The sequence below is a fragment of the Aedes aegypti genome, chromosome 2, assembly GCF_002204515.2.
Source record: "Aedes aegypti strain LVP_AGWG chromosome 2, AaegL5.0 Primary Assembly, whole genome shotgun sequence".
Lineage (NCBI taxonomy): Eukaryota > Metazoa > Arthropoda > Insecta > Diptera > Culicidae > Aedes > Aedes aegypti.
The window spans coordinates 468,877,962-468,900,280 of NC_035108.1; the positions used below are offsets into that span (position 1 = coordinate 468,877,962).

At 35.8% G+C, this 22,319-nt stretch overlaps 1 protein-coding gene across 3 annotated transcripts; it reads left to right on the plus strand.

Annotated features, from left to right (window-relative positions):
* Positions 1-354: 354 nt before the first annotated feature.
* Positions 355-21,484, plus strand: LOC5568070 (kelch domain-containing protein 3). Of its 3 annotated transcripts, none has more exons than XM_021848301.1 (5): positions 355-781; positions 19,447-20,299; positions 20,368-20,563; positions 20,946-21,086; positions 21,146-21,484. In XM_021848301.1, exons 2-5 carry the CDS (start codon positions 19,567-19,569, stop codon positions 21,204-21,206), a joined length of 1,131 nt encoding a protein of 376 aa, XP_021703993.1. In that variant the 5' UTR covers positions 355-781; positions 19,447-19,566; the 3' UTR covers positions 21,207-21,484. The 3 variants fall into 3 exon arrangements, with proteins under 3 accessions (XP_021703993.1, XP_001652008.2, XP_021703994.1); XM_001651958.2 differs by having other exon boundaries at positions 19,472-20,299; XM_021848302.1 differs by having other exon boundaries at positions 19,509-20,299.
* The last annotated feature ends 835 nt before the right edge of the window (positions 21,485-22,319 follow it).

Consider the following 22,319-nt stretch of genomic DNA (forward strand, 5'->3'; position numbering starts at 1 on the left):
GATAGTAATGTACTTTCTACTGAAAAATCAATAACGTATTTTCTTATATTTACAAACGAATTCTCCAATACCAAACCAATAGCCCCCAACAATGGTCCGGTCGAACGATTTTCCAATGTGTGTTCCATAACTCATTATTTCAGTGAGTCAACGCGTTGCAACGGTCCTTTCAATATCAACTCAGAAACACGGATTAGTCACAGGTTGCTAAATTTTAGTAAATAATTTCGGCGCACCCTACTTCAAACTACGCTGGTAACCTTATTCCGCTCTCGCTTCAGTGAAGTAAACAGTGAGCAAATCTCATCTCACTAAAACCCATCTCACCACGTTGTGTCAAACGACTGCGACTGACTTTTCTGTCCACACAATCTCAAAACAATCAAAAGATTTTCGATTAGGTAGTAGGGAGAAATCGAACTTGTGTGGCAACAAAGTCCCTAATATTTGATTTAAGATAATTAAGTTGCTTTCATGGCCGAATGTTCGCTCTGCGGCCGAACGGGAGATAAGTGCGTGCTCTTAAATCCAAGGTTAGCGCACGAGAAGTGATCATTCAGTGGGTGGAAACTCGGAACTTGGTGTCTTCAGTTTTGGGTGGTGGCATTTGTTTACAGTGTGGCGAAGATTTTACGTCTTGTGAATTTCCCTTACGCAGGGGGGATTGATTTCGTATTTTGTACCTGTGGAAGCAGCAAAACAAGTGCTAAACAGTGAATTTGCGATAACAAATCGAAGGTGCTTCTCTTATCAGCAATCAACCTGTGCGGGCCATGAAAGTGTAAGTTAGGGTGTCCCCAAAAATAATAGTGTCAAATAGTCAACTTGCTCACCCCCTTAAATGGTGTCAGAAGCAAAGGATTCATACATGAAAACCCAGTCCAAAATTTCTAGAGATTGCTCGTATCGATGATATGAGAAATGAACTATTTTTGGTACATTTGTCAATGATGTGCTAAGATGAGTGGAAAATTACCGGAATAACACAAACAAATATTGTACAATCATAGGTCTATATCCTATAAAGAGAGTTTTGTGAAAATTCTACGTGAAGATAATAAATTTCATATACTTAGCGCGAATTTTTGTTTTTTTTTATTTTTATTTTAAACTCAATTTTATAGGATTATGTACAGTGGGATTCCGTTTTTGGCAACAAAGTTGAAATTTTCAGTTGCCAAAAACGGAACCGTGCCAAAATCGGAACCCATATTTCAATTTTTTTTTTTTTTTAACCATTGGTTTTGAAAGCATCATTACAATGTTAATACATCATTTTTATGGAATCATAAGGCTTTGAGACTTCGAAAAGGTTCACTTCGAAGCATTTTTTCGAAGGGTTATACTATGCTATGAATCTATAGCTCCGTAATATTAAATCTGGCAAACGATTTTAAAACTATGAGAGAAAACGAAAAAAAATGTTTTCTTTTCAAGACGTATTTGCGAATCAAAAGCGCTGGCCGCTGGGTATTGCAAAACGGCATGACCTTTTTTTTCTAATTAAATGAACATTTAAAATCAGTTTAACTTTTGGACTTTAACGTAAAATTTGAAAAATTCGAAAGTTTGGAATTGCTCCTTTACTATATGTTTCTGATAAAGTAAAGGATTTTATAATGATTGGTTAACTGTATCAAAAGGGCAAACATGAGCATGAGAAGATGCATAAATGTCTTGTTATTGTGTAGAATTTAATTTTTACTTGAAATAATTTTTATTTCAGCTTGATATATGTTTTACACCTGCCTTATGAAATCAACTGAAATTAACAGGATCCTGTTATGAAACCTCAAGAACCTTATAGGAATCTTCAGGTTCTCATTAGAAATCTACAGAAAAAACGCTTGAGCTCTGAAGCATCTTGCCAAGCATCCGTAGGATCTCGCATAGAGTTCTCAGGATCTTGCTAAGGATTTTGCTATGAGTTAACATCTTGGAATTCTGCTGTGATGTTGCCGAAAATTCTCAAGTCTCCGATGAAAAAAAAATTAAAAGTTTATTATTATTAGGCTACCACTAGCACACCTCAAATTCCGCTGGGAACCTTTTCAAAATCCTTAAGCTTTCGCCGGAAATATTAAAAATACTACTAGAAATTCACATTATCCCGCTTAAAACTTACAGGACGCCCTAGAGTTTATTAGGAATCACCAGCTTTTGAACATAATACTCCATAACCAGTTATACACTCTAAAGATCCCTCAAGAAGCTCTCAGTGTCCACTTGGAATCTGCAGATATCCTCATGAATTCGTTATCCTTAAGGGTTCTCCAGGTTACAGTTAGGAAACTCATAGACTAAGCTCGTAAGGAACATTTTGATGATGTTGAGACCCGTATCCTTGATTAACAATCTTGTACAGTGTTAGATTTGCTTTACTAAGCTTAATTGAACTTCAACTAAGTTAGATCAAGGTCCGTGATTGGTTTGAAGGTATAAGAGGTAGACAACTGTTTCTAGCTAGCACTCGAATAGTAATGATTTATTTCTCTTTTCCGTTTGACCAACAGACCTCTCGTTGGTCGCTTCTGATTGTTCTTGAAAACATCGCATTTCGTTTATATCAGAGTATGCGTAAGGCAAAATGGATACACTCAAAATGAAAACATATCAGCTCTTCCCTCTTCAAATAGCTATCAGTATTACAGTGTTTGATTGATAAATATTTCAATAATTCGAAACTTATATTCTAAGTCGTTAACATTACTAATAGGAACTTCGATTGAACTCAGAATTCATTGTATATAATAGAGAAATTTCAGAACGTGAATATAATCACAATTTAAATCATGTAAACAAAATCTTTGTCCATGTTAGCTTGGCGAATCCGTTTTGATCGCCTCGGTACGCAATCAGTCGACATTTCAACATCTTGAAGCGCTTCATCAACCACAATTCTCCTTTTCCTCCTGCACCTGACATCTTCTGGAGCACTGTAAGGTTCCCCTCGATCAACTTCTGGTTCCAGCTGTTGCCGGCGCAATGATACGTTTCGTTTTTTGTTAAGCTCTCCAAATCCATCAAGGCGAGGTTTGCTACTTCTAACTTCCTCATCCGACAATCCACGAAATTCTTCATCATCTTTGAGTTTATGGGTTTCCCGTTGTTGTCGACGCAGAAGGACATTTGGTTTTTCGAAGGATTCACCTTCCTTATAAATGCGTAGTTGTCCTCGATGTGCTGTGGTTGGTACGTTTCCAATTAGAACCTGGAAAGTGTTGCGAGAGTGCCTTTTAATATAACTTGCTTTGAGCCATCTAGCAGTATGATGTGGATTATGATTTTTATACCAAATCTCATCTCCCTGCATCAGATTTTCAAATGGATCGGGTATACATGCATTTGCATTCCCTACATCCTTCGAATTATCATCATGCACTAGGTTTGTGTCTTTATTATTAGTTAACTTATCATGCATCGGTTCTACACATAATTGTTTTTTATAATGTGATTTTGGATTTAACAAATCTAAAATTGTTTTTGGCTTATAAGAAAATATCATTTGCGCTGGGTAATTTCCCTCGACTGTAAGACAGTTGTTTCTGTAATTGATCAAAAACAGATTGATCTGATCATCCAAGTCTAAATCTATAAATTCTGGGTCAAGTAGAAACTTTTTTAGCACCTCTTTTACGGTCCTTACCAACCTCTCAGCTTGACCGTTACTGGAGGGATTATACGGAGGACTCTTAAGAACATTGATTCCCTGTCGCTTCAAAAAATCTACAAAAGCATGAGAATTAAATGGAGGACCTCCATCAGACACTAGAACGTCTGGTAATCCATATCTAGCAAATATGCCCACTAGTTTCTTTAACACTTTCCCACAATCTGTTCCATTTTTCATCAGTTCAACTTCAATCCACTTGGAATAGCTATCGACCACCAACAAATATGTGCGGTGATCAAAATGAAAAAAATCGATATGTACCCTACTGAACGGTCGTGTCGTAGCTATCCATTTAGATTTCGTTTTCAGTTTGGGAACAATCATCATACTATTGCACGTGTCACAAACCGCTACGTAATTTTCAATATCAGAGTTAATTCCAAACCAATACACGTTCTGTCTTGCTAACCTTTTCATTTTAACTATCCCAGCATGGTTGGCATGCAATAATTTTAAAACCTGTTTCTTTAACGACATAGGTATCACTACCCTATTTTGATACAAAAGACATTCATCAATCAGTTCTAAATCTTTCTGGTTGGCGTAAACATCAATATACTGTTTGCTAATTTTCTCAGGCCAGCCGTTTGTCATAAAATATATTACGTTTTTCAAGAATTCGTCTTCTTTTGTCTGAGCTGCTATAATACAAAAATCAATAGGAAATTGTCTACTAAAATTAATACTGTTTATTAATCCTACATCATATTCGTCCGGAACAGCCATATCTACAGGGAAACGTGAGCAGAAATCTGCGTTGCCCATTCGCTTTGAAGGTCTATATTGAATCTCGAATTCGTAAATTGAAAGTTCCAGTACAAATCTTTGCAATCTTGTAGCATAAATAGAGTTTTTTCCCTCCTTGCCAAAAATACCTACTAGTGGTTTATGATCAGTGTAAACATAAAATTTTTTACCAAATACAAATTTGTGGAATTTTTTAATCGTACAAACTAAAGCCAGTGCTTCCAAATGAAGAATAGGATAGTTTCGTTGAGCTGCATTTAAAGAAAAGGATGTGAAGTAAATCGGTTTTTCAACCCCATCAATTATGTGTGCCATAACACCCCCCAAGCCGTACCCCGACGCGTCTGAAACTATCACAATGGGTTTATTGGGGTCATAAAACTCCAAAAAGGGTGCCTCTAATAATGCATTTTTACTTTCTTCAAAAGCTTCATTACAGTTATCATCCCAAGTAAATTTAATACCCGACTTCAATAAATTATACAAATGGTACAGTTTAGTGGACAATCTTGGAATAAATTTATGATAATAATTAATCAGTCCTAGAAAAGATTTCAATTCTGTTTCATTGCGAGGTACTTTAGCTTTTTCAATAGTAGATATTTTATCTGGGCATGGCATTAATCCTTTTTCACTAATAATGTGTCCCAAATGAATCAATTCATTAACAAAAAGTTTACATTTTTCCCAATTTACTTTGATATTTGCACATTTCAACCTATCAAGTACAATAAACAATTTTTGTCTACAGTCATCAAAATCTTTTCCTGCTATCAAAACATCATCTAGGTATACCGACACATTCTCAATTCCATTAAGAACCTGGTCCATCACTTGTTGAAATATTGCTGCACTGGACGAAGCTCCTTGGGGCAATCTGTTATACGTGTAAAGTCCTTTTATTGTGTTAATTACCATAATTTTTTTTGATTTCTCCGACAAAGATAACTGCGTATAGGCTCCCTCTAGATCTAATGAACAAAATATTTTACAACCAGCCAATCCAGCAAAAACATCTTGGGCGGTGGGTAGAGGGTATGTATTAGGAATGATCAATTTATTTACTGAAACTTTGCAATCTATTACTAATCGAATTTGATTATTTTTTTTCATTACAACAATTACTGGGGAGGCCCATTCACTTGTTTTGACAGGGGTAATTACCGCCTCTTCCTCTAATTTCTTCAAATATTCTAAAACTTTATCCCGCAAACGGTAGGGTACATCATATGCCTTCCTAAATATCGGATTTTCAGTTTTCAGGACTAAATCTGCTTCAAAACCTTTGATTGGAGAAGTAAAACTTTTTGCAAAAATATTTTTATATTTGGTTTTTATTTCATCTACCGTATCTTGGATTGGTTCAATTCCAGAAGAAATTGCATTGACGAAAAAATTTCTCCATTTGGGGAAGAATACGTCAAGCCAAGGTCTACCCAATAAAGGAACAAAATTGTTTTCACAATTTAGCACCAGAAGCTTCAAATCTTTTGAAATTCCCCTAAAAGTTACACAAACATTAGCTTCACCTTCAATTAGAAGACTTGTCCCGTTTACTACTATCAAATTTCTATGGCTTTTTGATAAAGCTTTGTCAAAATGTTCAAAATACTGTTTTCTTCCCATCACAGATACAGACGAACCACAATCCACCTCCATGTCACACCAAACATCATCTATTTTTACATTCACCAGACAAGGATCACTAATTTTACCAACTGTTGAAACGTGCATACATTGAAGAACATTTGTCTCACCATCATCCTCATTTTCACTGTCAGTGTCCGCTCGTAATCTGTTGACCAGTTCACTCAAATATTCATCCGGGTTAGATCCTGAGGTGTCCGGGTTAACCATATTCACAGCATCTCGATGCATATTTTTTAGTTTAAAGCATTTTCTTTTAATGTGACCTTGCACCCCACAGAAGTCACAAACCATTTGTGAATAATTAGGTCGGGCCGATGAGCGATTCCTTACTTCCAGGTCTTGTCTTTGTCTGCTTTGCCATTGTTTGTTCTTCCATTGGCCTCGTTGATAAGGAGTATACCCTAGCCTATTCTTAACTGATCCACGATTTCGCTCATCATCACCATCTGACCGGCCCGCCATATGCATTGTAGCTGCTAGCTTATTGAGTCTAGCGCCAGGGAAACTAGATGCTTTTAATGATGCTATCTGATCCGCAGTGTTACCGTAATCCATATTTTTAGCATTATTCCTGGCAATTTCCCAGGTCGCTATTAGTTTTTCTGCTGTTTCTAAAGTTAGCTTCTCTTCATTAAGCAACCTTTGCTGGAGAGCTTTGTCCCGGATCCCGGCAACAATGCGGTCTCTGATAGCCATCTGTTTAAAATTTTCAAAATTGCAGAACTCTGCCTGGAGTTTTACAGACAACACGAAATCCTCTAATGATTCATCCGGTTGCTGCACTCTGACGTTAAATTTTAATCTTTGCACCAGATCGGACTCCGTTTTATCTAGTCGTGCTTTTAATTTGTTAATCATTTCATCATATGGAACCTCCGCAAGATTACTATTTGGGTACAATAATTTTAGTTCCCTAAAAATAACGGGACCACTGAGCGTAATGAAATGGTCACGCTTTTCCTCGACAGGTACTTTATTCATATTAAAAAAGAAACCTAGACGCTCAACCCAATCTCCAAAGGAATTTCCTCTACGGAATGGTTCCAAGGTAGTGTTAATGTTCGATTGAGCCATTACAGTATATTGGTCAGTAAAAATATCCAAAAGCTAAAATAAACGACTTTGCTTAACTGCCGGATTCTCTGGATCCTTTCCCTCAAGAGTAAAGAAAAGTAAAAACTCACCAGAATGATTTTCAGCCTTTGCCGACGTTGTGTAGGTCACTACTCGCAGCCCTTTGGCTAACACACGAGCCGTCAGTTGACGTCAATGGAAACCGCTACCTGGGAAGGAAATCTCCGCTTACAACCTTTCGATCTGCCGTAACTGCTTGACCACAGCAGCTAGCCAATCAGCAAAAAAACACACCGGGACCACTGTGTAAAGCCTACACCAATGATGATCAATTGTTTGTCAGGTCACAATCACTATGAGATCTAATAAATAGAAGAAAAACTCTCTTAATAAAGCATCTACAATAAAGCTATTGTGTTGTACGATTTCTTTTATATTCTGAACTTATTATTTTAATCTTATTATACAGGAACAATAGCTCTTATACTTTCCGGATCTTTCTTTGATTACCATACAAAATGGTGGTTTCAGCTAACGCGCTAAAATTTCTGCTCAAAACTTACCACACCCTTCCAGAACCGTAATTCTTATTCACGGTTACAGCACAACCGAAATCAGTGATCAGTGATTATAGCCTGTCCAACAACGCCGAACGTAAATTGCCTCCAGCGATTTGATAAGTTTGATTGAAATTCCTACGCGATGGCGTCGATCCGTCACAAGGTAGCCGATTTAATTAATCTTCCTCACTAAGTGCAGTGAAACACTTCACTAACTTGTCCAAAACCACTTTTTTTCGTCGCCAACTGTTAGATTTGCTTTACTAAGCTTAATTGAACTTCAACTAAGTTAGATCAAGGTCCGTGATTGGTTTGAAGGTATAAGAGGTAGACAACTGTTTCTAGCTAGCACTCGAATAGTAATGATTTATTTCTCTTTTCCGTTTGACCAACAGACCTCTCGTTGGTCGCTTCTGATTGTTCTTGAAAACATCGCATTTCGTTTATATCAGAGTATGCGTAAGGCAAAATGGATACACTCAAAATGAAAACATATCATACAGAATTCTGGATCGTCTCTTAACAAATCTAACGCCTTATAGAGTCTATAAAAAAGAGAGTTAAAAAATAGTTGACGCAGAAATATCAATATACACACCAATACCACAGACAAAAAGAAAAAACACTATCAGTCGTAGTTATCGCAGCTTCAATGGTATTATTGAAAATAAATTGTAATTTGGACTGTATTCGCATTTGTCATGTTATTAAATGAAATTAAAAAAAAAGTTATGATACACGACATTTGGCTGTACATATTTGTATCTATTATTGCGGTGTGTTTTTATATACGCCATGTATATAAATCCATAATAATGAAGACAGCGAGACAAAATTTATGATTGTAACTCTTTGTAAGTCTTAGATTTTTCGTTGCTCTTATGTCGGTGCTGGTGCTTTGTTCGAACAAGCTGTTCCAAATTTGAAGTGTTTTTTTTTTTATTGTATCACCTACTGGCAGACTCAAGTGGGCTGGTTACTCAATATGAATGCCTATGAAAGGGATTGGTCTTAAGTTGAAATACTGGTGGAGATTATTGGTGTCATGAAACGTTGCCTATGTATGACCAATGACCATTCTGAAGGAAATAAGCGCGTACGCGAGTCCTTAGTAGTTGGTGAGATTTGAGGAAACATCGACGAAAAAGGAGATCTGGAATGTAATCGGTGTGGAGTTGACATGCTATTCAAGTGACTTAAGCAACAGACACGATGATATTTACAAAAATTTACAAATTTTAATGGAATTGAAAAATGTTGCCAAAAACGGATCCATTTTGTTGCCAAAATCGGGGGGTGCCAAAATCGGAGCATGCCAAAAACGGAGCATGCCAAAAACGGAATCCCACTGTATAATAAAATTTTACCGTTCTTTAGACATAACTCTAATTTCAACATATATTTTTGAGTGTTTTTTTTTCAATCACGCAGGGCGGGTAGTGAGTCACTTTTATGTGAATTGATATTATTTTTAACATGGTCACTACAAAACCACTAATGTCAACAAAAAGCCACATCTTTTCAGGAAAATAATCATCAAAGTCATTATTCTCGTGATTTGACGATAAAGATATTATAGGCTGGGTTAGCTAATCAAACTCGACACAGATTTGTGTTACTTCAAAGACATACAATCAATCAAATCAAATGGTCAAATAATAGAGCCAACGTTGTTGAAAAGTTTCTTGTGAATATTTCTGTCGTGAAGTCTTATGTTTTGTGGGGGCTTTTCGAGAATTTATTGGAGAAAATCCGGGCGAAATTTCAGAAATGCTTTTTGGCTGAACTTGCTTGAAGAGGTATTTATATTTTGAGACGAGAATCAGAACGAATGTTAGCGTTCTGAACAAATATCTAATGGAGTTACAACAGTAATATAAACCTAGTATTACCTTCTGAAACAGCCTTAAAAAATCTTCTAAAAGTAAGCCAGAGGATCAGAAATTCCAACCAAACTTTATTGAAGGAACATTTCATAAACTCTTCTAGAGCTGATGTTTAACCTGTAGGGGAAGAGCACCAATTTTCGACCCATTCGTTTAGGCCTACTTTGTATGAAAATCTGAAAGTTGGCACAGATTTCTTGTAGGTCGAAAATTAGTGCTTTTCATCAATAGGCCCGAGTGAAAAATTAAAACTAAAACACTCACCGTTAGTAAATATACAGATTTCAATTATTTTTTGTCAGTATACCGTACATATATCTCGTTTCTACAAGTGGTCAAAGGATCTCGGGAAAGTTCATGTGGACGGAGCTATTCGAGGTAGTGTCTGAGATGCGACAAAATCGTTGGTTGAGGAGCATGCGTCGTCGTATGTAAAAGTATGGAAGATTCGTCGAGAGAGGTATATTTGTGAATGATGTTGAATTTTCGCAAAACATTACTAAAGGACCTATGTAAAAATGAGAGGCTCTCTTTGTTTACTTTCTCTTTGATCAATAACTGAGTCACATTAACCTCTTCTGTTGCGTTTTTTGTATGAAACGCTAGTCATAGAAACTGCCTTTCGATCTGTAGTGAAAAACTTCCCAAAAGCTTCAGTATTCCACTGTTATAATCGAAAGAGAACGAGAGAGGAGAGAATCTCTCATTTGTACATAGGTCCTTTAGTAATGTTTCGCGAGAATTGTAAATATATACCTGGTTTGAATAAAAAGATTTGCAGCCGCTGATTGAGGTATCACTCAACAGTTTTTTTTAGTTGATTAAAACAACTTCTGAATTGTCTTCCTATATGATTTGCAATCGGTTGTGGACGGGCTTGCCTCGCTAGGATCTGCGTGGTCTTAGCGAACTAGCTTTTCCAAGGCTGGTAGCGAGTCACTTTTTAGTGACTTGGTCACTTTTTCAAGCCAGTCCCTTTAAAGTCTCTTTTTTGAAGCCATTTCAACTAAAGTCACTTTTTTCAACAATTTTGAGCTAAATTTTCGGGGGAAATTATGAATTGACGTTTTTTAACTTAGGCTAAGTTTGAAGTTAGGTCATCACCAGAACAAGTTTATGTCAGTATCAAAATATAGATTCATGGTTTTCTTATAAAAAAAGCTTGGAAAAAAGTTACTCTTTCATACGTTAACACTAAAACGCAAAACAAAGAATAATTGTGTAATGTTCTTTTTGAGAGTAAAAACATATCATACTTCTTAGGACACACATTATTTGCAAATCAAACCTTTAGAAATGGCTGGATAGATCTTAGCTAGAGTATACACTAAGGTTTCTTTTTTACGTCGTTCGACGTACCACGTAGAAAAGCGCGTTGTTTCAAAGAAACGACTTAAAAAACCGCGATATTGAAAAAAAAATGACGTGAAAAAGACCTCGTGTTTCATGACTATACGGAAAAAAATTGGCTTAGTTTTTTGTTTTAAACCTTTTCATGCGGTACCGCATAAAACAATTTGAGTGTACTTCTTTTTTCATTATGTATTTAAGCATCTATTTTTTATGTATTTTATTATTTTTTTTTTTAAATAAATTTTTAAAGTAGCTCTTTCGTTGTTTTTTTAGAATGATACCAAAACATATACTCATGAATTAATAAATGAGAATGTTTATACAGAAATTATATGAAGAATTTATCTTTTTCATTGAATCGTTCATGAAATTGAGTGCGTCGAGAACGCCCGAGAAGTCGTCATTTTTTCCCACTCGGGTTGCGCATTATTTTCTGCCGTGCAGTGCGTCGAGAAAGCCCGAGAAATCGTCAGTTTTTTTCACGGGTTGCGCTTCCTTTTGAGTGCATGGAGAAGGCCCGAGTAATTTTAGTTTGCTTTTCCTCGGGTCGCGCGCCCTTTTTTTTCTGAGTGCTTTTATATGGCCGAGCAGACGAGTGAAGCTGCAAGTGGATTGTGGCTGCTCAATCAAGGGTGAAGGATCAATTGGTGAGCTCGTTTCATGCTTATTTTTTCAAATCTGTAAAATATGCATGACCGCACATTTAATCGTTACATAAATATGATTTTTCAACAAACTATGGTTCGTCACTGTAAGTGTCGGCATAAACTCTTGTTCATAACTTTTTCGTTTTACACTTTTTTATATAAAATCCCTTACGTTTATTTTTATAAAAAAAAGCTTTGAATGGTTCGGTCTGTTTGTCTGTGCTAGAAGTGTAGACTTGCAAAACGTTCATTTTATTCAAAAGACTTTGAATGGTTCGCCACTGTAAGTGTCAGCCTAAAAATATTTTGAGATGGTCCAGCCAATCGTTTTTTTACAATTTGAGTAAAATATTGTAACACATGCTTTCGTCCTAACAGCTGTAGGAATGTTGCTTTTAGATATTTATTCAACAAACTTCGAATGGTTCGTCACTTCAAGTAACGACATTATTTTCTCATATTTGGAAATTTTTCATGTCAAATGAAAATATTATATTCTTATATTATTGAAGTGAATCCTGTGACCCAACGATCATCCCCATTAACAACCATCTCTCCCAGTAACCTTTGTGGAGATGCAGAGGAAAACACGATCTCCAAATAGCAAAGGTTACACACTAACATTCCTTCCCTCAATTCCACCTGACTGCAAGGACGTGGCCGGCGCCGTTATTGACCATGTATAAATAGAGGCACTGAATTATGCATACTGAAGAAGATTATGGCCAATCCCCGCCGAACTTCTAGTTGATTCTTTGTGCATATTCACTGACTTCGGTTATTCACGGAATAGCAACCATGATATGTGTAGTCAGTCTAAGCTCTCTTCATTGAAAAGTTCATGAAATCATGCATGCTTCCTTCAAAGAAATATAGGGTGTCAGATCCTCTGCTTGGTTTTTTTTTAATTTACTTCGGCAGGAGGTTTTCTGAAAGCCACCGAGTTTATATTTGATATTATTTTTTATTGCACAGTTTATTATAATTCGACCGACTATGAAAGTGTCCAAGTAATATTGATTGAAATAATAGAAGCTTAGTGTCAATAACTAATTTAACAGCATAACTCAAAAGATTAAACCTTTACGCTAAATGTCCATTCGGTCAAACGTACCTCTCATTAAACTTACTGATGGAAAAATTCAATGTTACTCAGGCTTATGTCAACCATTTCTGCACTGTTACTTCAATAGGGCCTAACTGACATGAGCGATTTCTCTTCATCGATCCTCTCTTTCGCTAATAACTTATCTAGATTAGATACATCTGTAATATTTCTCGTTTTTAAAGCAAGATATAGTGATTCTTCATCCTACATCACAAAAATATGTTACGAAAAGAGAATCAGTTTTCTGCAATAACGCAAAGCGAGCAACGATGAAGAGGATCCGATGAATGCAGATAGGCCCTTATGAAGAAAAAACAATGCTGATTTATTGTATCTTAGTGGGCGTTCGAAGGACGCGTCCATGATACATTAGTTTTAAACCGTATTTCAATCATATTCGATCTTCTATCATAATTTTTAATTTGAAATATTGATCATTGCCCAAGTAATACATTTTCTGTAATCTTAATCTAGTTACACATAATATTGACCTTATTGCGTAGAAGCGTTTAAGTAGAATCTAATAAAGCTAAATAGAAATTATTCTTCAATGAATATTACATTTGACGGAGCTTCATCTACACGCTTATATTTTTTCCAAACTTAATCTTAAGTTCTTATCGACTTGAAGTCATGGAAAAGTTTTGGGAACTACACAATTAACAATGAATTCAATTTCAGTGATTTTTAAGATAGAGTTTGGGTGGAAATGGGGAATGACAAAAATTTTGATTTCACAAATGTTCCAAGTTCTTAATACTTGGGTTATATAATACTTGGGTTACATAAAATACATTATACTTTGAAAAGATTTGAAATCTTCTAAAAAAGGATTATTTACGAAAATTTAAATTTTTCTGTTTGAAAAAAATTTAGGCAATATCTTGAAATTTTGGAAGTACAATAAAAATTTCCAAATATGGTGCTCAACTAGACTTACTACCTGCAGGGTGCAGTAGATCGTATTGAATATTCCCTATCATATGACGTTATGCAACAGTACAATAGAATTGGAATAAAACTGATTACGGTTTGATTTTCAAGTCACTTTTAGTCACTTTTTCGACAATCGAAACTCACTTTTTAGTCACTTATTTCTCTAATCTGGTCACTAAAATAGCTTTTCTCGGTACCACTTTTTGCTACCAGCCCTGCAGTTTTCAACAGTTACTGGGTCAGGTCGGGTAAAATGGGTGCTGTGCACTAGTACCCCTGGTAGTAGGTAAATTTTAAGTCACAGAAAATTTCTAATCAACTATAATGTGGTCACTATACCAAGCAATTTTAAGAAAAACGCATCAGTGTGTACCTTTTTAGAAACGATTGAATTGGATAACCATGTCTCCTGTATTAAATTGATCCTAAAAATAATCATTTCAAGATCCCAGGGACTCAAAACATCTGTACCAAGCTTACGGAAACACATTTTAGTGAACTATTTTGTTTGATCTCTACCTTTCGAGAAATGAAACGGTATAGAATCCAACCAATGCAAATGCCATTTCTTTTCTTTCTTTTCTGGCTCACCAACCGCCTCTACGTTCACTGGACGAACCGATTCCGTGTCGGTATGGCTCACCAACGGATACGGATCACCCAATCGATATAAAATCGTTGTCTTGTAGACAAAGTGATTGAGAATCACAGAGTAATTCGATGAATTGCGTATGAAGAGCCACCGATAACTAATTTACTGCCACTAAAATAGTACAGTAATACCTCGATATAACGTAACTCGATTTTTATTTTCGTTACGTTATATCGAGGTTACGTTATATCGAAGCAAAATATTTTGTTTTCCAAATTTCTTTCAACATGTATTGTTTGATGAGAAAATGGGTCCTAAATTTATATTATTGACCTAGCAGTTATTTTCAACTTTTTCTATACATTTTTTTTCATGTTTATTTTTTTATTTTTCTTCTTGTTTTCATTTCTTTATTTTAACGTCTCTGCAGTAATCCTTAAGAAATGTATGCAGGAAAAATCTTTGAACACTTGGAGAAATTCTAAAAGAATTGATTTTCTTTATTATAGAGGCGGGTTCACTTTTGCAATTCTAAAAGAATTTAATAAACGAGATCTTTCAAAAATCTTTTGAAAAAATATTGTTAAAGTTAAAAGTTATGAATAATTCTAGCAGGCAATTGTGGAACTTCAAAAATTTTGTTCCATTTTGTTTGTTTAAACTCATGTAAAACTCTTAAAACAAATCATTTTATAATTTATTGACAGAATTATAGAATGAATATCTCAAGAATTCTTGGAAATTTTTTATTCAGAATTCATGAAAAAATCACTAGGAAACTCCTTCAAAAACTAAAACTATCCTTGAGGGATTTTCGATGGAAAAGTTTTTGAACGAATACGTGGTGGGATTATCGACAGTATTCTAGGAGAGTTCTATAGGGGATCTGGGGAACTTGCTCAGTTTTTGAACGAATCCCTGAATTTATTTTTATAAAAAAAAAAACATATGCAAATTTATAGACGATAACATCAAGATTAATCCTAGAATCTGGAATTCTTTGGAAACAGTTCTTGGACATATTCTGTAGAAATTCATAAAAAAATATTTGAACCGTTTCTTGGTGGAATTCAATGTGAACTTTTTGATGAAATTTCTCAAGGAATAATTTAGACAGGTATTCGTTAAGACAATACTGATCAAATGTTCCTAGAATCTCTTGGACGAATCTCTGAAATCGATCTGAAAATAAAATATGGTTTCATTTCAGAAGAAAATCTCAAAAATTTTAAATCATGAATACCTCCCTGATATGAACTAGTGGAATTCCTGAGAAATGCCTGTTGGAATTATTTTAAGGATATATTTTAAGTTTTACGCATTAATATTAGAAGAGTTTAAGATGATTCCGTGAAGAAATTATTGGAGGAGTCTCTGGAAGCATCCTCCGAATGATTCTTCAAGTAGAATCCATGGAAAAATTCCAGGAAAAATAACGAATTCTTGGAGAAATCATTTGAAGAATATCTGTAAGAATTTCTAAAGCAATAACTAAATTTACTAATTTGAGTTTGATCTTGTCTTTTTGAACGCTAAGTCTAGATCAATAATAATAAGTCGAGTCTAGTACACGACACTGAAGACGGCCTTACAGTTGAGGTCGAAATACGCGTATCTGTCAAAGGATACAAACTCTAGTGGAATTAAATGGTATAGTACTAAATTCGGTTTTTTCATCTACTAATAATTAAAGTTTTCACAAACAAATGAAGTGATTAGTGGCAGCGTAAATGTAACAAAAAAAAATAATAATGATGTATGGTACCGTGGGGCAAGTGGGTAATAGAATTCGCATAGTTGAGATTCTTCAAATTCTAGAGACTTTAAATTGAAACAAATGAGGTCGTGTATATTTTTTAGCTTGACTCCCACCAAATATAAGCAGCATGCTGAAATTGATTTTTATGAAAAATTAAAGAAAAAACTACAGAAAAAGTTTTTAAAAAATGTCTCCTTACTTTTCACTTTCCCCAAAAGTGGGGCAAGTGAAAAGTTTACCGTTTTAAACAATAAATTCAAAAACAAACAGTTATATTCACGATTTCTATTAGCTTTAACATTTGTTAAGGCTTCTCAATGAACAATAACATAAGTAACATGTAAACAAAAAAAATTGTTATTCTTTTCACTTGAATTTTCTTCTGTTCAGTTATGTTAGTTGAAATGATTCGACAACATTATAACCAGGTCCGTCACACTCGGGCTCAGATTGGGTACCACTTCTAGTACTGCATTTCGTCCCTCGGTAGTGCAAAAGGTACCTAAGTTTGACAGATCGCAGTACACTTTTCACGGCATTCTAGATTACCTTATGAGCCATAAAATTTTGGGCAACTGTAAGGTACATGGAGGTCTTTAATTTGTCTTTGTTATAACTGCAACATTTCCAATGTTAGTTCTTACATTATAGGACAGCAATTGCGTTTCTGCTCTGTAGAATTTCCACCGCTCGTTATTTGTTTTTGAGCAAGTCGGATATGACGTCGAATAACTCTTCGGGAGAAATCAAACGGAATCCTTCAATAACGTATTTCGAATCTTTTGTATGTGGATAGACCTATACTCCATTTTTATGTTTTGAACTAGCTTTACATAGACATTCCACGAGATTTCCGTGTGTTCTCTAATATTGCAACTTTTCAGTCAACGTCTTCCTTTTAATTGGCTGCCCGAAGTAGACATATTAATATTGTAATGTTTGGCAACATCTTTTAGAGAAGTTCCATAGCTTTTAACACTTGAGTATACTGTTTCTTGAATTATCAGCACGTTCTGTTTTTCTATGATAATTGCGAATCATATTTACTTATGGCTACTTAAAGAGAAAACACAAATTCAATCTCTAATGATAAACTTTTCACTTGCCCCACTTGATAAGAAAATTGACGGTGTTTAAATTTAGTTATTTTTAGGTCTACGTCGAATTAATTTTAAAACTTTTTTTATTGCAGTTTGAAACTGTCACAGAGGACAACTAAGTAGTGGTACAGGAAATTATTTTCCGCAACTTTTTTCCACTGAAAATATTAAAATAAGATTGTACGCCGCCAACTTGATGCGGAGTAACAGTTAACAAGTTAACAATTTTTCGCTCTATTATGCAATAATGGCTGAAAAATCTCAGAAATCCCTTACCTATCGTAATGTTCTCAATGGCCTCAAAGGTTTACGCATGAGTTTAAAACGTTAATTCACATATTCAGTAAAATATATCAATTGGGTCCTAAAATGTTTAATGAAATCTTGTTTTTATTTAATGACACGAAAGAGCATGTTACTGCAACTATTTTAGCAATTTTTCCCGCTCAAATAACGGCTATATTATATTTAAACTTTATTTCAAAAAATGGGACCATAAATGAACCTTGACACTTGTGATCATGTTTGACGTTCTCTTAATTGACAAAAACACTACAGGGCTTTCAGTTTTAACACCGGGGTTGTTCCTATCTGACATTTTGGGAGGGACACGGAAAGCAAAATACACCCAAAATTTAAGTTTAAACCAAGGAATGTGACTAAATCTAAAAAAATGTTTTTTGGACTTAAACAAACGAAAAACATTAAAAAAATTGAGTAAACATGTGTTTTTAGCCTAAACTTGAGCGTTTGGCACTAAAATTGGTACAGGGCTTTAGGACCCTATTGTTTTCACTTACCCCATTTACCCACTTGCCCCGCGGTACCTTATACAAATGTACATCAATGACAAAATGTTGGTTTTAACATTGAGCCTATAGCTCACTCGATATCGATTTATGACTGTATTCAGTTATATTAAACCCTTGCATTGCTTTGATTTAGTATTTGTTGTAGTTTGAATCTTGAAGAATATTTATTGTAGTTCATAAATCATGTTTTTAATGAAAATTGCAAAAATAAATGGGAGCCAAAAAAAAGTTACGTTATATCGAGGTATTACTGTACTGAAAAGTGCTACTTTTCAGCACCGTTTTGAGTGTTGAAAAGTAGCACTTTTCAGCACTGTTTGTTTTGTAAGGAAAAGTAGGCCGTTATGCTACCCATACTATTCATGAAAAGTAGGCTCATATAATGCGGAATTGCAAAAAGGTTCTTTTTAGCTCTTATGGTAGAGGGAAAGTCTTTTTACACATCGGAACAACTGACAGGCATTATTTTAATATTTTTAGTGGAAAAATGTTGCGAAAAATAATTTTCTGTACCACTGCCAAGTTGTCCCCTCTGACAGTTTCAAACTGCAATAAAAAAGTTTTAGAATTAATTCGACGTAGACCTAAAAATAACTAAATTGAAATACCGTCAATTTTCTAATCACGTGGGGCAAGTGAAAAGTTTCTCATTAGTGATTGAATTTGTGTTTTCTCTTTAGGTAGCTATAAGTAAATATGGTTCGCAATTATTATAGAAGAACAGAACGTGCTGGTAAATCAAGAAACACTATACTCAAAGCGTTAAAAGCTATTAAAAATCATGGAACATTTCTAAAAGAGGTTGCCAAACATTACGAAATTAATATGTCTTCTTCGGACAGCCGATTAAAAGAAAGTCGTGAATTGAACAGTTCCAATATAAGAGAACTCACGGAAATCTCGAGGAATGTCTATATAAAGCTAGTTCAAAACATAAAAAGGGATAAAGGTCTTTCCACATAAAAAAGTTTATAAATACTAACTTTATCAAAGGATTCCGTCTGATTTCTCTCAAAGAGTTATCCGACGTCATATCCGACTTTCTTAAAAACAAATAACGAGCAGTGGAAATTCTACAGAGCAGAAATGCAATTGCTGTACCATAATGTAAATGTTGCAGTTATAATGTTGTTGAATCATTCCAACAAACATAACTGAACAAAAGAAATATAATAAAATTTTCTTTGTTTACATGTTACTTATGTTATTGTTCATTGAGACGCCTTAACGTAACAGAAATGGTGAATATAACTGTTAGTTTTTGAATTTATCGTTCAGAACGACTTTTCTTCACATGCCCAGAATATGGTCTAGTCCAGTCTGTCTGAACAAAGATTAAATGGAATCCAAAAAGTGGACTGGAACAAGATTCTGTATTTTGTCCCACACTACAAGCATATCATACCGAAAATAGTAACTTTTTCATAAAATAGAAACTAACCTCTAGACATTTTTTGATCGAGTTTTCATGTATGAAGCTTTTGCTTCTGACATTATTTAAGCGATATGCAAGCAATGTTCTGACACTTCTATTTTTGGGGCACCCTAGGTGAGTGAGTGTGTGTGCCATATAGGTGTTTATCATGGATTTCTAAAATATTGCGACGATAGCAAGAGTTTGCTAAAAAAACTTTTTCGGTGGGATAAGTACCTACCTAAGTAGGAAATTATGCGCTGGATTGCCAATCTGGACGGCGGTCCGAGGCGAGTGAACCATGCCTCGGTGGCAGTGGGAGACTACATCTACTCGTTCGGTGGCTATTGCACTGGGGAGGATTACCGATCGACCTGCGCCATCGATGTCCACATCCTGAACACAAACAACATGCGGTGGTCCTTGGCTCCGACCATGAAGGACGAGTACGGAGTCATGTGCAAGTACCCGGACGTCCCATTCCAGAGATATGGCCACACGGCCATAGCATACGAGCACAAAGTCTACATCTGGGGAGGACGCAATGACGAAATAGTTTGTGATATACTGTTCTGCTTCGACACGAAGACCCTGAAGTGGAGTAAACCGTTGGCCACCGGTAAGGTTCCGGGGGCGAGAGATGGTCACTCGGCGTGCCTCTACGGCAATCGAATGTACATCTTCGGGGGCTTCGAGGAAATGATTGACAAATTCTCCTGCGATGTGCACTATCTGGATCTGGAGACGATGCATTGGACCTTCGTGGACACTCGTGGCGATCCGCCTTCCTACAGGGACTTTCATTCCGCCACCATCGTGAACCACAAAATGTTCGTGTTCGGAGGGCGCGGAGATTCCTGGGGACCGTACCATTCGCAGGAAGAGATTTACTGCCCGAAGATAGTCTGCCTGGACCTGAGAACGAATCGGTGGGAAATGCCCAATACCACAGGCGAGGAACCCCTCGGGAGAAGAAGCCATTCTGCATGTAAGTTGGGCTATCATCACCTTAGACATATCTTAAATACTAACATCAAGTTCTTACTCATATTACAGTTGTATTTAAAAACAAAATCTACATCTTTGGTGGCTACAATGGCAATCTGGACATACATTTCAACGATCTCTACTGTTTCGACCCGGCGATATACGTGTGGAAGCTGGCACACCCCCGAGGACAGTCGCCGAGGGCACGGCGGCGGCAGTCCTGTCTGGTTATAGGCCAGAGGATGTACCTCTTTGGAGGCACATGGTATGTATACATGGTTCTTTGATTTCTTCAATACTAGTTTTCACAATTACAATCTGGCTTACATTTTGCACAGTTTATTGATACATTTCGTTTGAATCTGCATTCGTCGTTTTCTTCGAAAATGTATAATATTGGAATTGCTCATTCTAGTAAATTCGTTGTCAATGTAAATAAAAATTGCACAAAACATGGGCTTGGTAGCATTTAAAACAATCAAAAGTGAACTAACAATGAGAACCGTCTCATTAACAGAATTAAAGACCGGGAAAATTTTGGAAATTGTACCGGGAACACCGGGACTTTAAAAATTGAAATTTGGTGGCCACCCTGCCCTGTCAGAAATTGTCATACTAATTACTCGTTTTCTTTTCTCCCATAAAAGCCCATCACACCATTCGGACCCCGCTACGTACGACTACAGCGACACTCACGTCCTCGATTTCAACCCGACGTTACGTACTCTTGCGATGCTCAAAGTACAGGAACACAAACTGGACAGCACGTGCTTACCGAGAACTATCAGGTAGGTGTCAGGACCGCAAGTCACAAATTGCGATTAATGCCAGGACAAATCTCTTCCAGGATCGAGATGCGCAATATGACCACCCCGAACAAGATAAGTCGTTCGCTGGTGACCGGTTGAAGAAAAAAACGCAATGACATTCTAAAGCAAGAGAATACCCCATACAGTTCGGTGTGCTGGAAGTTAGAGTAATGATTTATGGTCATGCGCTTAGTAGTTTTATTTCAGTGAAACTTGGTGGTACCAATGAGTTAATACGTAATCGAGTTTTATCCGTTGCTGAATTAGGTGTACGGCTGCAATATTCCGGACCAGGAATAAAACGAAACATCGCGACGATATATGTGTTTTTTTATTAATTTATAGCTAACTTTACGATCATCAACAGATATGATTGACTGAGAGAATCGAATGAAATGGGAATCAGAACAAATGTAGCGCATGTGTGAGACATATATGTATACCTCCAGTTCTAACATATTGATTTGTACATATTTTTTGTATGTCAAATAAATAAATTTTAAAAGTATAATCAAAAGTGCTTTATATGTTCTATTCAGAACCATTTCAATTTTCTTGTTCAATCCGATTAGCGCAAAAAAGTTGGAAGGCAGATTTGCAGGAAAGATTCACCGAGAGAATAAAATAGAATGGTAGAAACAATAATCGAATTACAGTTCAAATCAAAACGTTCACATTACATTGATTGGTTTAGATACCATACAACTGCTGTACAAGCTATGGTTTATCTGAGATCTGGAAAGAACTACATAATACTGTATGTATGTATGTATCGTTCAGCGATACAGTTATAATGAGAAAGCAACGAAATAGCAGTTTAAAACGGAACATTGTCATTACTTACTATACACCATCGAAATATCGAGTCATGGAACTGCAATCCTTTGGAAAGCTGCTTCTAGGGACCATCATAGTAACCATGAAATTTGGTGTTTAGTATGGTTCCATGAGTCGATATCGAGTCATGGAACATCGACTTATGGAGGTATCACTGTAGTTTGAATATTACATATATTGTGTATATCTAAATCTGGTTCAGTATAAACATCTTTCAATATACGATAGAGTATATCGTTTTGTGAAAATAGTATGGGAAAAGGAATATGCAGCCCACGGTAGAAACTTTATTTACCATTCGCTGTATGGTTCAAAACGTTTTATTAGATGATTTGTCCTATCTAAGCTCTTATAAGCCATTTTATGAGACGTTTC